The sequence below is a fragment of the Zalophus californianus genome, chromosome 16, assembly GCF_009762305.2.
Source record: "Zalophus californianus isolate mZalCal1 chromosome 16, mZalCal1.pri.v2, whole genome shotgun sequence".
Classification (NCBI taxonomy): Eukaryota; Metazoa; Chordata; class Mammalia; order Carnivora; family Otariidae; genus Zalophus; species Zalophus californianus.
This window is the reverse complement of record NC_045610.1, coordinates 50,826,076-50,839,765: the sequence shown is the minus strand read 5'-3', so window position 1 is coordinate 50,839,765 and position 13,690 is coordinate 50,826,076. Positions and strand designations below refer to the sequence as shown.

Here is a 13,690-nt window from a genome sequence, read left to right as displayed (position 1 = left end):
GGACGGAACGCTCTCCCTGAGCCACTTACCTCCTCCCAGGGGCGGCCACAAGAGCAGCCTTTTAAAGTCAGGTCCCTAAACCTGGCAGGCAGAGCCCAAAGTTGTCGCCTGCCCCACAAGTAGGGTCAACCGTTGGTCTCTCTGAGAACTGCCAACAGGTGGAGAGTTGGAGGGGCCTGCGGTAGAGGGTGAGTCAGGACAGCCCCCTCCGGGGGCACAGAGGCCACACCTGGTGGGGATTTTGACTCATCTGAAGCAGTCTCTCCGTTCACAAAGGCAAAGGCCTCCCATCCAAGTACTAACCAGGCCCGACCCTGCTTAGCTTCCAAGCAAAGGCAGCTTCCCGTGGCTTCCCTGGAGGTCCCGCCCCGGGGTCATTGCGTAAGAACAGTAGATCGTGGGGGCTTCTCTCATGTCTCATTCTTGGTTTCCAGGTTATTCTGAGGACGGCGGAGCCCTCCGAGGAGAGGTTATTCCTGAACATGAGTTTGCGACGGGACCAGTGTGTCTTGATGATGAGAATGAATTCCCCCCTGTGAGCATTAGGAATCCCTAAAAGAGTGGCTCAGTCTGTGTGCTTAGAAGGAAACGTTCACCTCGGGCAGGAGGCGAAGTCACTTTCCCTGTTCTCTGGCGCTGTTAACAGCTAACCTCCCCTCTAACAGCCAGAAAGCCATAGCGGGTGCCCTATGCTGCAGGCCCCACAGACTAGCCGGCAGGTGTCAGGCTAAAGCCAGCAGCATTCGAATAACCGAATACTAATCCAGGGAGTCTCAGCGGCCTCACTACATTCGGAGGCCTGGAATCCTTAACTTGGCTTCCTTGGCAGTCTCTGTGCTGCTCACAGGAGGAATTCGTGCCTGCATAAACTCCCGTTTTCCTGAGGCTCCTTTAAGGATGTCCTTGCAGAATACTGCTGCCTTGTTGCTAAAGACGGTGATCTAACAGGGCTGGGTCCGCTGTGCTCAGCAAGCGAGCTAGACCCCCACCCTCCTCCAGCTCTCACGGCTCCCTGGGCTGACCCCAGGCTCCCTGCGGCCATGTGGAGGGTGGGAGGCTCAGTGGAGCGCTCCCCTGCCTTTCCCTGCATCCTGCTTCAGCGGTTCTGGCAGCCGAGTGCCCTCCAGGTTGGCCGGGTGCAAGGCTTGGCTTCTTCCAGCATCCCCGGCCGAAGAGCGGATTCTCGCCCTGGGGGGCTGCCAGGGCCTCCTTAGCTTCTGACGCTTCAAGCTTCCATTTCAAGCAACACGCAGACGGCTCTCATGAGCTGAGGTTAGAGAGTGGCACGGATAAACCGAAAATCGTTTGGACTTGGAAGCCGTGTTTGGGCCCAGACTTAAGAGAGCTGACCGAGTCACCCTCCTGGAGCCAGACTGGGCGCTGCCTCAGGGCCCGTTAGGTCCTGGTCTGTGGTGTTTTCTCCTGAACGTTATTTCACGTCAGTTGAAATTCCATTTGCAAAAGGATGGGGTGCAGGCCTAGTTTCTTTCTTGTATAAGTCCTGGGACAATCTGGTAAGCCCAGTCAGCTTAAAAAAAAAAAAGGCTGTTTTGGGGCCCTCCGTGCATGACAAGAGGGCTGGGTTTGGGATTGCCCATAAAGGCTCCGTGGATTGCAGCTTGAGATTTACAATTCTGGCTTTTAACAGATTGCCAAACCCAGTGCCAACAAGTCCAGTTTATATTTTAGGGGAGAACAGTGGTTCTTTAAAATACTCATTATAAATATAAAAATAGCTGTTGGCTTGCTGCCTCCTGATAAACCAGTTGTTTCGCCTTTGGGTTCTCATGCCCCGACTAGCCATAAGGGGAGTTCTTCTGTGCCCCCCAAAAGTTGGCGGTCATTTACCTGAGGTTGTATCTTCTAGGAACCAGAGCAGAGCAGATGCAGTGGGGATAAATTGTCCCACTCTGTCCGGGTTTAGAGCCTTCACCCACTAGGTTCCGTTTCAGTAATTTTGGTGAAAGTCTGTGACTGCTACAAAAGACTATTAGGTTATTAATTAGATCCTTAACTGTCATCAAAGTAAACCCTACAGCCTCTTGTACTTACGCAATTAGAGTACTTCAGATACCGGCTTTCAGGAGGTGGTCCCCTGCCAAAGAAAACCTGTATAAAATAATAGGTACACTGTGTAGATCATTTGTTTGGAGTCAAAAAAAAAAAAAAAATGGAGATGCTTAAAATCTAGTGGTAGAACTTGTCGAGAGGCCTGTTCACCTAAACACTGCCAGGAAGCTGGGTATGAGCCACTTGTCCTGTCTCTCTCTTAAGGACCAAACGTGTGAAAGTTGGTTTAACTTGCATCCGGGATTTTTATTTAGACACAAGGAAGGCTTCCTGCCAGTGAGAGCATTGATCACTGAATGAGATCCGTGTTAGACCCTAGAGCCGGTGGTTGGGGTCATGGAGGCCCTCAGACCCCAGCCCTGCCCTCCAGCCTCCAGGCAGACGGGGAGAACAGGACCGAGCTTCTGCACGCTCCCGATGTCGTGGCAGATAGCCTTCTCCGTCTCACTACACGGGGGTCAGAGGCGTGAGGGCCACGGGGATGTCTTCTCGACACGGACCATCTCACGCCCTCGTTGGCAACAATGTCCAACGGGAGAGGAGGTGCCGTCCAGCTCCTCTCCTTGTCCTGTTCTGCATCAGTATGCCTATTACGGGTACCGGGCCAGAATTCACACCTCTACCCACATCCCTTCAAAACTTCCGGGATTGTGAAAGGGTCTTGGAGTCTCAGCTTGGTTTAAATCACTTCTCTTTCGGTTCAGATCATGGGCTTGCCCGGCTAATCTCATGAGGGGCTCCCCGGGCCTTTGCCTTCAGAACACAGGCTTTGCGAGTGGGTCTTTTTTTTTTTTTTTTTTTTTTTTTTAGTATACTCACACTTCCCTGGATATGATCACTCTTATCTCCTCAAGATTTACTTTGCTCCATAAACAATGAGAGAAGAGAATTGATCATTTCTGGTACCTTAGAAAGGTGCCATATCCGGGAAGCAGTTTTTATCGCAAGAACACGCCAACCTTTACAAGTCTGCGTATCCCCTGACACTAGTCTTATTCTTGTGAGCAAGAGAAAGGGAATTGGGACCAAGGGTATTTACTGACTTTTTAATAGTGATTTAGCAGTCCGTGTTTACAAGTAAGATGAGCCTTTAAAAAAAATGCATATGCATATAAATACACATACACACATATTTTATACAGAGTATTTTTTTGAAACTGTGCCATACTCATTTGCACCTAAGTAAGATGGGTGGATTTTCTGTGGCCATTGAGTGAGGGTCAGTCTGTGGACATACGGAAAAACTCTGCAGTGCCCAGCCTCCCCCCGCTGACCCCACATGGGCACAGATCTGTTGATAATGCAGCCTGCCTAACCGCCTCTTCCTGGAAAGAGTAAGGCCATTCTGTTTTGATTTTGGTAGATAATCTTGTGCCGTGGAAGTCAGAAGGGCAAAACGAAGCAGTCATGATGAGAAGCGCACCTCAGAAATCAGGACACCCCCTATCAGGTGGTTTTGGAGAAAACAAGGAAGGTGGAAGAATGGAGTACAATTGTGTGTGCACAAAGGGGGGCAGGTGCCACCGCTTAAGCCACGGGACATGGTTCACGGCTCTCCAAGCTCTCCTCTGCCCTGGTTGCCAGTGGGTACAGGAGGCGCTATATACACATCCTGCTATTCGAAATATGTTACAACCATAGTGTCAATGCTAACTAACCATATTGGTCTATAACCGGAACTTTATATGTTAAAGGGCATCCTTTTGAAATGTATGCCATGTAAAAATGTACTTATAGGAAATCTCTTTGAATTGTATTTCTTGTATATTACATACATAGAGACTGTTTTCAGCCAGGCAAAGTATTTTTGCAGTGATGGCAATAAATCATTTATTACCTTTGAGTCCCATTTAGGATGCTAATAATAAAATCATGGCAATGCATTTTTGAGGTTTTAAATTTTTATTTCTTACTGGTTTTAGGAAGCAGGAAGGATGCCTAAAATCTTTAGAATACAGTCGTTTGATCTTTAACAGGGGTGGAGGGAGGCGTGCAGGGCCCTGGATTTATCTATGGGCTCTTCTGTGCTGAGACCCGGAAACATCTAACTCTGTCCTAAGTCTGCATCCGTGCTACTCAGGGCACCCCCCAGCAGTCACCCAGAAATGGAGCATCTCAGGCCCCACCCAAGACCTACTGAGTCAGAGCCTGCCCTTCCACGAGCTCTCAGCTGACAGGTATGCATATTAAAGATGGAGAAGCAGTGCCCTAGATCCCAGCTGGGATGAACCTATCCTAAAGCGACCAGCCAAACTGGGTACAGAAAAAGGAAACTAAAATGCATTTAGTGCCTGTGCTGTGGCAGGTCATGTGGCAGGCATTTTCGTAAATCACCTTTTGTCCTCAAAATCAGCTCACAAGCTAGGTTAAATAATCGCCCACGTTCAAAAGCCAGGGTCCTGAACCGGGGCTAACTCCAAAGCCCGGGTGCTCTCTGCTTGAGCTCCACATGCGGGAGGGACCGCAGGGGGCGCAATGCAGGGGCTTCGGGCCCAAATTCTGAGACTTGGTTTCTACAGCATCTGGAGCTGGAACTTGCCCTCCCTTCCTGACATCTTCTGCCTGGGAGAAAAACTGGTCCTCTGGCAACGGCAGGCGACGTGGTGGGGATTGCAGCAGGGGGTCACGGAAGGATCACGAGTATAATCCGCTCTGGAGGTGTTGTCACCAGCAATGTCTCGGAGAACATCTGCAAGAACCTCTCTGACCTCGGGCACTACGCCCTGGTATTCGGCACTACGTCTGTCTAGAGGCACAGCTTCCGCAACATCATCTTCTAGGTTAAAAATCAGGGGAGGCTCATGATGCTGCTCAGGCCCCACATCCCCATCACAGGCTCTGGCTCCGCCTAGAGGGAAGGTGACAGCAAATACCCCATCAGACCCAGCTTTGGCCTTATACTGGAAAGAGGAGAACTGTGATTGATTATACAATAATCCAACCATCCCAGGACCTGAACATTCAAATGATTGTTCTGCCTGTCAAAGAAACCACCTTGAGATTTTAGGTGCTCATTCCAGTGATGCTCCCACTGGCCAGAAGGACTTCGAACTTCTCCCGGACTTGCCTTCAGAGCCGTTACGACGGCCAATCAGGGATCTCTCGTCTCCACCCTTTGCGAGGAAGATTTTTTTTTTTTCCGAACATTGATTTCTTGAACACCAAAATCCTCAATTTGGTGGACTGGGCAGGGAGGCAATGTGAGTAATTTCACTTTGGGTTGCAGTTGAGATTTGTGTATGAATTCGAATCTGGCTAGGAAGGCAGCCTCAGGAGAGGAGTAACAAAAATGGAGTCATGGGCCACATCCTTAGCTGTTGATGATTCAGGTGACTTTTTTTTTTTTTTTTTTTTTTTTTGCCTTTTCCTTACAAAAAGTAGTTAAGGTATCTGGCAGAAGTTAATATAATACAATTAAATAAACAAAAGGAATCCAGGCAAAGGACAGCCATCGGAAAGACAGCAGTTCCTGAAGCCTACTTTGCCTCTGAGCTTCCTAGCAGCCAAACAATAGGGTAGAATCTTATCAGTTACTCAGGGGAAGCCAAGGTCTTTCGGGCCCTGAGGTATGAGAGAAACTTTTCCAGGAGCTCCTCCTCCAGGGAGAGAACAATGGGCAAATCACACAGCCTTTAGGCAGCCGTCCTTAGTGGTCTTCCTCCTACGGGTGACATTCAGGTCGTTCAGCAGAACGTTAAGAGTCCCTGTCTTTGCCTAGAATTTGGAGTCCAATTTGGCTCCTCTTCACTGGCAGTAAAGGGCAGCGAATGAGGTTTGCAATCAGTCAAACAAGGGCTGGGACAGACGCCTCTTATGAAAATGTAAGACTTCCACTTAGAGGATCATGGAAGAGCTTGCATGGAACCAGCCCTCCTATGGATAACACTTCTAAATTCTAGGCAATACATTTAGGGAAAAAAAAAATTGAAGGCACCAGCAAATGACCAAGGCAGGCAGAAACCGAAAAGAAGTTGATCATTGAAAGACAGAGGCCACAGGGGGTTGGGTCTGCGTCTTAAAGAGTTTCCCACCCCGCCTAGAGACACCCCTCAGCCTGTGCAGCAGGGAGCAGCTAGATCCCAGGGAGAAAGGTGTCATCTCTTTGGCTTGAGGTGTCCGGGGACAGAGCTCAGGGCTGCCAGAATGGGGGAAAATGGATGAGTAGAAATCTCAGGAAGGAGGAGGGAGCCAGAGAGGAAAAGCCTCAAAATCCGTGGATAAACTCCCTCCACATGATTCTCTAATCTAAGGTAGTAGATGTCAAGACATGTCATTTATCCAAAACAGTTTTAAGTAATAAGGATGCGGATTTTCAAAGAGAAGGGGAAGGGAGAGATCAGAACAGGTCCCACCCTTCCGCCCCAACACAAACCCAGCTGTTGAGAGGTCCGTCCTCCCCATCCTCATGCTCACGCTCCTGGGACTTTGGTGCCTCCTCAGAAGAAGAGACCTCCCCTCCCCTGGGTATCATAATTCCCGTCCGATTGAGATCGTTTAAACGGTTCAATTACTTCATAGTCACATTCAGGATTCCGATCCTGTGGTGCCAAGGGCTTTCTGGCAGGGCTGTGACTTCTGAAATTAACTCAGCCTGGAGAAGCCATACCTCTGAGATAATGTAATGTAAGGACTGTAATCTAGAAACTTTCCCATCTGAAAGCATAACAAATATCTGACTGGTTTGTATTTTAGGTTTTGGAGGATCAATGATTCTTGTGGCATTTTTAAGATCCCTCAAGTTATGAACTCAAAGAACTTGTTTTGTTTTTATGCCACATTTTCTTCAGGATCACGTATTTATACTCAGGGAAAATCATTTCTTTACTATATAATTCTTTGGAACGCTCTAACACGAAACAACTGAATCAAATTGGAATCTGCACCAGGTCCCGGATTTTGTTTTATTTTTGTTTTGTTTTTCATTCACTAAAAGAAAAATGTTAGGGTCCCTACGAGGTATGAGATGCTGTGCTCAGCACTTGAAGACAACAAAAACAAAATATCTTTACAAACCTCAAAACTAGTAGGGGAAATAAAACATGGACCCCCTCCAAACCCCTCCAAAAAACCCAAACAAACATGTACCCAAATGACTGGCATGTATGGCAGAATGTGATCATTATCAGTTTTTCCAAATCATACCCAGCCGGGAAGATGAGAGAGAGTTTTATGACCGGGGTACTAGAATTTGATGTGAGGCCTTTGCAGCTGAGAGAGGTTTTGATATGAGGCCAAGGAAGAAGGTCGTTGCTCTTGGAGAACTGACCCTGGAAAAGTGTGGGGACCCAGGCTGGAAGGACCCTGAACTCAGTGGGCAGCAAGAAGCCACTGGAAGATTCTGAGAACCATCCTGACCCAGTATCACATTTCTACAATATACATTTAAGATGGTCAGCGAGTGAACCAAGATGCAGAGAGACTTCTGTCGGTTTGCTAACTCAACCTCTCAAGTCTATTTTCTGAAACAGTCTATTGTCCAGTAAATTACACTTTAAAATATCTCTGAGCTCCCATTTCATGTTCAGCCAAACTGGCATTTAAAGCATAACAATGGAATGAAACATTCTTCGGGTGGAAAGGAACTGTGTTAAGTGTGCTGACTAGTTCCGAGCTTGCTAGAAATGTCAGCCAACGGTAGAAAGCCCTTGTTTTCCTATTTGTGGGGGCAGACAGCCTGTGCTGGGGGGCCCTTGGGTGCTGAGAGCTCCCTGAAGGAGGGCGGCCCACACTCACTCCTGGAGGCCTCAGGGAGGATCCGGGCAGGGGACACCAGACTCACCGCTGATGTAGAAGGCCTTATAGCGCCCCAGGCGGACCGTCTGAAGGGCTCCATACTCTCCAGCCGCCCCACTGTTGGGGTGAAACAGCACCTGAGAAAGAGGAACAGAGCTTCCTAACCAGGCAGCCATGCTGGATCCTCCCTGGAAAGCATTCCTTTCTCTGTCATAGTGTCTGGCCCACCAGCCCCACCCCACCCTGGCCCGAAACAGTGACCAACACGGGCCTCTGGGCCACACCGGCCAGCCCCCCGGGGGGCCTCCATGAAGTAGCTATTTGGCCAGTTAACTAATCAGAGTGGGCTGCCGCTGTGGTCAGATTCCTAGGCCTGGTACCAGCTACAGAATGCACAGGGTCCGGGGCAAAATCAAAGTGAGAGAAAGCTTGTTCAACATTGAAGAATTTCAAGATGGCACAGCACCTGCTCTTGAAACCAGCTGCAGGGCTGTCCTAAGTGCAGGGGGCGGGGGGATGTGACTGCGCCGGGTCACACACCTGCTGGGGCCCCAGCCCTCAGGTTCAAGACAGGGCCTGGGGACCTGCCTGTCTCACAGATCTTCCCAGGGATTCTGACACAGGTGTCCCTCAGATCTCCTTGGAAAAACGGCTTCTTCAGCATCCAGTTGATTTTCTCGCTCTCCCTGGAGCAAGGGTGGCATAAGAAGGCATCCTCGAGGGGACAGCTCCGCATGATTTCTCCAGAACTGGGCACAGCCTAACACGGATGTCCTCACCTTTGACTCAATCCCACCCCACTCGGACTGAGGAAATCCTCCCTCACCAGGCCATCGATGAAAGAATCACCCTACAGAGCGGAAGCATAAAATTCGGGCTTTGCCAAGGGCGGGATCTGGTAGAAAATAAATGACCGGTGTCCTTGGTCAGTTGGTGGGTTTGGGCTGCAAGCGGGAGACCGCCCTGGTATGAATCATGACCGATATATATCACTGGAAAGGCGCTTATGTGATTCAAAGTTTCCATGGGGCTTAAAAAAAAAATGAGAAACATCTGTTGGAGCAGTAAATAGCTGTCCCCCCAAGTTTCCCGGCTCCGGGAGGATGCCGAGGGCGGGGCTCCTCCCACACCTGCAGCTTCCGTGCTCTGCTCTCGTGACGGTCCCCGCAAGGCCCCCAGCCAGCGTGATGACAGCAGGCTCCTTCCAAACAGGAAAAGAAGTCGTAACTCAAAACCCACTCTTCTGCCAGGCCTGCAGGAAGCCAAGCCCGTCACTGCAGGAGGCCGTTCAGTTTCCTTCTGGAGAAGGCAGGAAGTGGGGGACTTGGAAAATCGTCTTGTCCACCGACCTAAGACGCACTCAGACATCCAGGAAGTGGGAGTCGCGCTCCGCTGGTTCAAATCATGGACATGATTTGAGCCTCAGTCACAGACACTCCATCAGGGTGGGCTGCCACGTCCAGGATATTTATGCAGCGTTACCAGAGGCAACTTGCAAAATCCAAGAGGAAAAGGAAGCAAAATTTCAGGTTGGCTCCGGCCGAAACTGGGATGGGTTTTGTTTTCTTTCGTGCAGACTGGCCAGGGCGGTCTTGTTTCTATCAACAGAGGAAGAAGGTTGGCAAATTTACACATGAATCACCGCGGAAGATGGGTCCTCTCCCCGGGAGGGGGGGGGGACACCCTGTCCGAATTTCAAAGATGACTTTATCTTCTGCAACCACAGTGCACCTTCTTCATTGCCTTTCCTACCTGTTTGCTTTGTTTCATTTTTGTTTTGTTGTTTTAAGCAGGAGAGCATCTCCTTGGGCCCGGGAGGCTGGCGTTATGTCACACACACACACACACACACACACACACACACACACACACACACACACGTGTGCACGTGCTGGTGGGGCTGCAAAGCTCTGTCTCCAAATGTGGCCAGCCACTCCGCATGGTGGCTTTCACCGCTAGGGGCCTCCCTAAGAGAAGTGATGGGACTTCCAGAGCCTGCAACCCAGCTCCCATCTCCTGGATGTATGGCCTCCAGGGAGGTGCCACGTCTTTCAGGACCCACAGCTGTCCCAGACTGGTTTGGACCGGCAGATGCAGAGCCATTAAAGAAGCCTTCCCTTTGTTGACAATCTGTGGACTTGGTGGCGACCTGGAGCTGCGGTAGGACTTGACCCGTGGGGACGTGACAACGTCCAGCTTCCATTCGGGACTCAGGCAAACACAAAGTGGGATACCTGAGGTAGCCTCCCTTCCCCCTGCTCGTGGTTACCCTCAGTGCCCAGATGCAGACCCAGGAGCAAGACCGCGGCAGGCTGGTGGGGGATGCTACGGGTTTTAAACACCACCTGACGTCCCTAGCGACCTCAAAGGAGACAATGAGAAGACTGTTCTGTAGGAAAACTCGGTAAGCCCGTAATTTGCCTTTAAGTAAACCCTCCACATCAGGCCAGTGGGCCTGTGGCTCTAGGTGGCTTGAGCTCTTCAACTTGCGGTTACTTCATTTGCAAAACAGGGAAGAACCCCATTGCTGAGCGTTATTTGCATACTGTTTTTCAGATGATCATCTAGGAGTTACTTCGAGCTTCTTGAAACTGGAGTGGTTTTCTAAACCACGCCATGTTAGAACCCTCGTAAGCCCAGGACCCATCTAAGTGTGAACACAATTAAAGTGTATTTCTTAAAAATTCCATGGGGAGCCATGAAGGTGTGTATACACATACGCATATGGATGTATAGCTGTAAGATCGATCACTCACTCTACCTCCTGGCCTCTCTTCAGCAAATTCAAGATGATCTACTCTAGTCTTTTCAGCAGGTGACCGGAAAAGACCAGACTCAGGGCCAACAATTACCTGTGTTGCCCTCAAACTCCAAATAAACTTATCTCAAGCGTCTTCACAAACACTGTGGGAATCTAGCGCTCTAGGAGGCTGGGTGGGGCCCGAAGGTGCCAGCACCCGAGCGCTTTTGCTTTAGAAGATACCATCAGCGGCTTCCGGTAAGCAGTGCGTGGTGGCTGTTTCCTCCTGGGCCCCGGGGTGTGGTCAGGGAGCCGACCAGCCCCACTAGAGCTGCGTCCCCACACATCATGGGTCCCCACGAAAACCCCCAACAGTGCTGTGGCTAGTGTCTCGTCTTCCTGCCTGGTTCCCGGGCCCACCCCCGTCCGCCACTAGACCAGTAACTGTGAGGCCCTGAGCCTGGGCCTCGGTGACTCTGCACAAAGCAGCAACTAGAGAGAGAGTGAGTGCTCTCAAGGCTGAGAACGGAAGTAAGCGTGAAGGAGCTGGCTTCCACAGGCAGACCAACCACGTCAAGGAGCCTGGAGTCCTTGAAGCACTTCCTGGTGACCCCAATTATTCTATTAGTAGCTGTGGTAATAAACACTCGGGAGCACCTCTCCACTGACGTCTTCCATAACCCCCCAGGGTCACATACTGCAAACCTCCAGCCCAAAGGCGGAAACCATCTTCCTGCTGCTTTACTGCCGCTCAGCCGTAGAGCTCAGCCTGGAAGGGTCTGCAGCTCTAGAAGGTTCCATATTGCAGGAGAAGCCATGCTTCTTCAGAGGGCTTTTCAGGCATGTCTGACAAGCCCCAGAAACTGCATGAACGCTCACAGAAGCACGGGAGGCCCTCTCGGGGCCACAGTGCTGGCCTGCTGCTGGCCAGCTGAGGGGTGGGGGTAGCTTCAGTGACGGCCACCGTACATCTGAGCAGCATTTGAGTCACTTCCATGTGACCCTCGGTAAAGACATAAATAGACCCTTTGATGTGTGGGTCCCAAACTGAGAAGCCATGTGCTCGCCAGGCCCTACAAAGGGGTTTGGGGTTCCCTCCACCCACTTCCTCTTCCTTTGGGTGAAAGGAAAACACACGGAAATGACATGGAAAGGCCATCGGGCCCAACACTTCCTGGCTGTCACTGCCCCTGAGCGCCTCAGTACACACAAGGAGGGGACCCTGTGGTGCAGGGGCTGCAAAGTCACAGGCCAGGCCCTCTGGGAGCTGGGGGGGGGGGGGCAGGTGGGGAAGGTCAGGGGCATAAAGCCCTCGTTGGCACTGCCATCCAAGAGCTGTTTCGTTTATGTGTCTGTTCATTCATTTGTTCATCAGATCCACGTTGACTGCATGCTGGCTGGGTGCCAGGCACTGTGATGTGCACTGAGAATTCTTGGTGAGATCCTTGCCTTCTGGGAAGTTCCATTCTAGTTGGGGATCCCCACGATACACAAGTCACTCACACTACTCAGCCATCTCATCCAACAAAAACGTGCCAGGTGCCTACGATATGTCAGAAAACTTAGTAATTATGAAAAAAATCCTGTGTTATAGGGAATCAGCACGCCTGTATACCCGCTCTAAGCCAAATTGTTAAATGTAAGTCTGGATTGGCAAACTGGATTGCTCGTAGGGGAAGAGGGGGAGAGGAGTGGAAAGAGAGGTTTGTCTCAAAGAGGTCGTCCATCAGACTTTCTCAAACCAGGCCTGGAGCAGCCACCTCCATGCATCATCCAAGGATGGTTCTCTTTGCACAAAGGTGGCCCTGGATGAGAGGCAGCAGGCCAATCTCCTGAAGAGCCTGAGCAGAGCACACACCTCCTCTACTTACCCTGTGCCCAGTCTGCAACCAGCCAAAGAGCACCTCAGACGCATCCAAACCGTCAAAGTGCCGGTCCTGGGGCAGGCTGGCCCCAGCCAGAGCTACCACAGTGGGGAAGATGTCCAGCACACTGCGGGAAGAACAAGACAGCGTTGGCCCCAACTATTCCCAGACTCTCCCTGGCCACACCGTGGTCAAGGCCCACCCAAACCAGCCCAGACTGAGCACCCACATCCTCCTTCATGGCCTGTCCCCCTCTGTTTGCCTCTCCTTTCTTCAGGTTCCACCTGGATTTCTGCTCCTGGAAGAGGCAGAATGGCACAGTGGTTGTGCACTCAGACCCTGTGGCTGAGAGTTACCTGGCCTCAAATCCCAGGGTTGCATCTCTCTGGCTTCTCAATGCCTCAGTATTCTGTTCTCTAAAATGGACATGATGATAATAGTGCCCACCTCACGGGGTACTGTGTGGATGAGACACACAGAGATGGCATGTAGAAGACCTCTGAACGGACTCACTGGGTGTTTCTGTTATAGTTATTCACAAGAAGGGCACCTGGGTGGCTCAGTTGGTTACGCATCTGCCTTCGGCTCAGGTCATGACCCTAGGATCCTGGGATCAAGCCCCTCGTTGGGCTCCCTGCTCAGCGGGGAGTCAGCTTCTCCCTCTCCCTCTGCCCCTCCTCCCTCTTGTGCTCTCTCTCTCTCTCAACTAAATAAAATCTTTTTAAAAATCAAAATAAATTATTCACAAGAGCCTCCCTATGGACCTATCTAAGAATGAAGGGGTTCTACCTGTCACCAGTTAAGCCACAGCCACTAGCTGAGAGGGGACAGAGTGTGACAGGTACCTGCTAGAGAACGTTCACTTCATTATTCCTTCCCTGGGTCTCTGTGTCACAAATATTTAGTCTTTGTTTAAAATGCCATGGTACATGAAACATTCCACCCCTTTATCTCAGTTACTTTTTCCCCATTACAAAACAGTAAATGTTTACGGTAGGAGAAAAAAAAAAATAGAACATCCAGAAACATAAAAGACGGAACAATGCACGAATAGTGCATTACCCAAAGCTAGCCACCGTTACCATTTTGGTGGATTTTGTTCATGCGATTTTTTTTTTAAGTCATGTGGTACAATTTTACTTTATTCTAGGGCACATCTCCTGCCAGCCTGCTGTGCTTTGTCAGAAAAAAAGCTCTCCAGCATAAACCAATAGACTGTCCTTTCAACAAAGCTGTTTAGATCCAAGGGCCAGGCCAACTGAGTCAGTGGGCTGTGATGCAG

General features: G+C 50.4%; 2 protein-coding genes across 3 annotated transcripts in view; one reads left to right on the top strand and one right to left on the bottom strand.

Annotated features, from left to right (window-relative positions):
* Positions 1–3,796, top strand: part of WIPI1 (WD repeat domain, phosphoinositide interacting 1) — a 31,928-nt gene extending 28,132 nt beyond the window's left edge. For both annotated transcript variants that reach the window (XM_027568388.2, XM_027568387.2), the window contains 2 exons: positions 435–535; positions 3,434–3,796. In XM_027568388.2, coding sequence (XP_027424189.1) covers positions 435–535; positions 3,434–3,481 — 149 coding nt within the window. In that variant the 3' untranslated portion in view covers positions 3,482–3,796. The remainder of the gene's footprint in view (positions 1–434; positions 536–3,433) is intronic.
* Positions 3,797–4,551: 755 nt separating this feature from the next.
* The window catches only part of ARSG (arylsulfatase G), a 101,252-nt gene continuing 92,113 nt past the window's right edge, over positions 4,552–13,690 (bottom strand). Inside the window, 3 exon segments of the mRNA XM_027568381.2 lie at positions 4,552–4,918; positions 7,850–7,940; positions 12,415–12,535. Coding sequence (XP_027424182.2) covers positions 4,584–4,918; positions 7,850–7,940; positions 12,415–12,535 — 547 coding nt within the window. The 3' untranslated portion in view covers positions 4,552–4,583.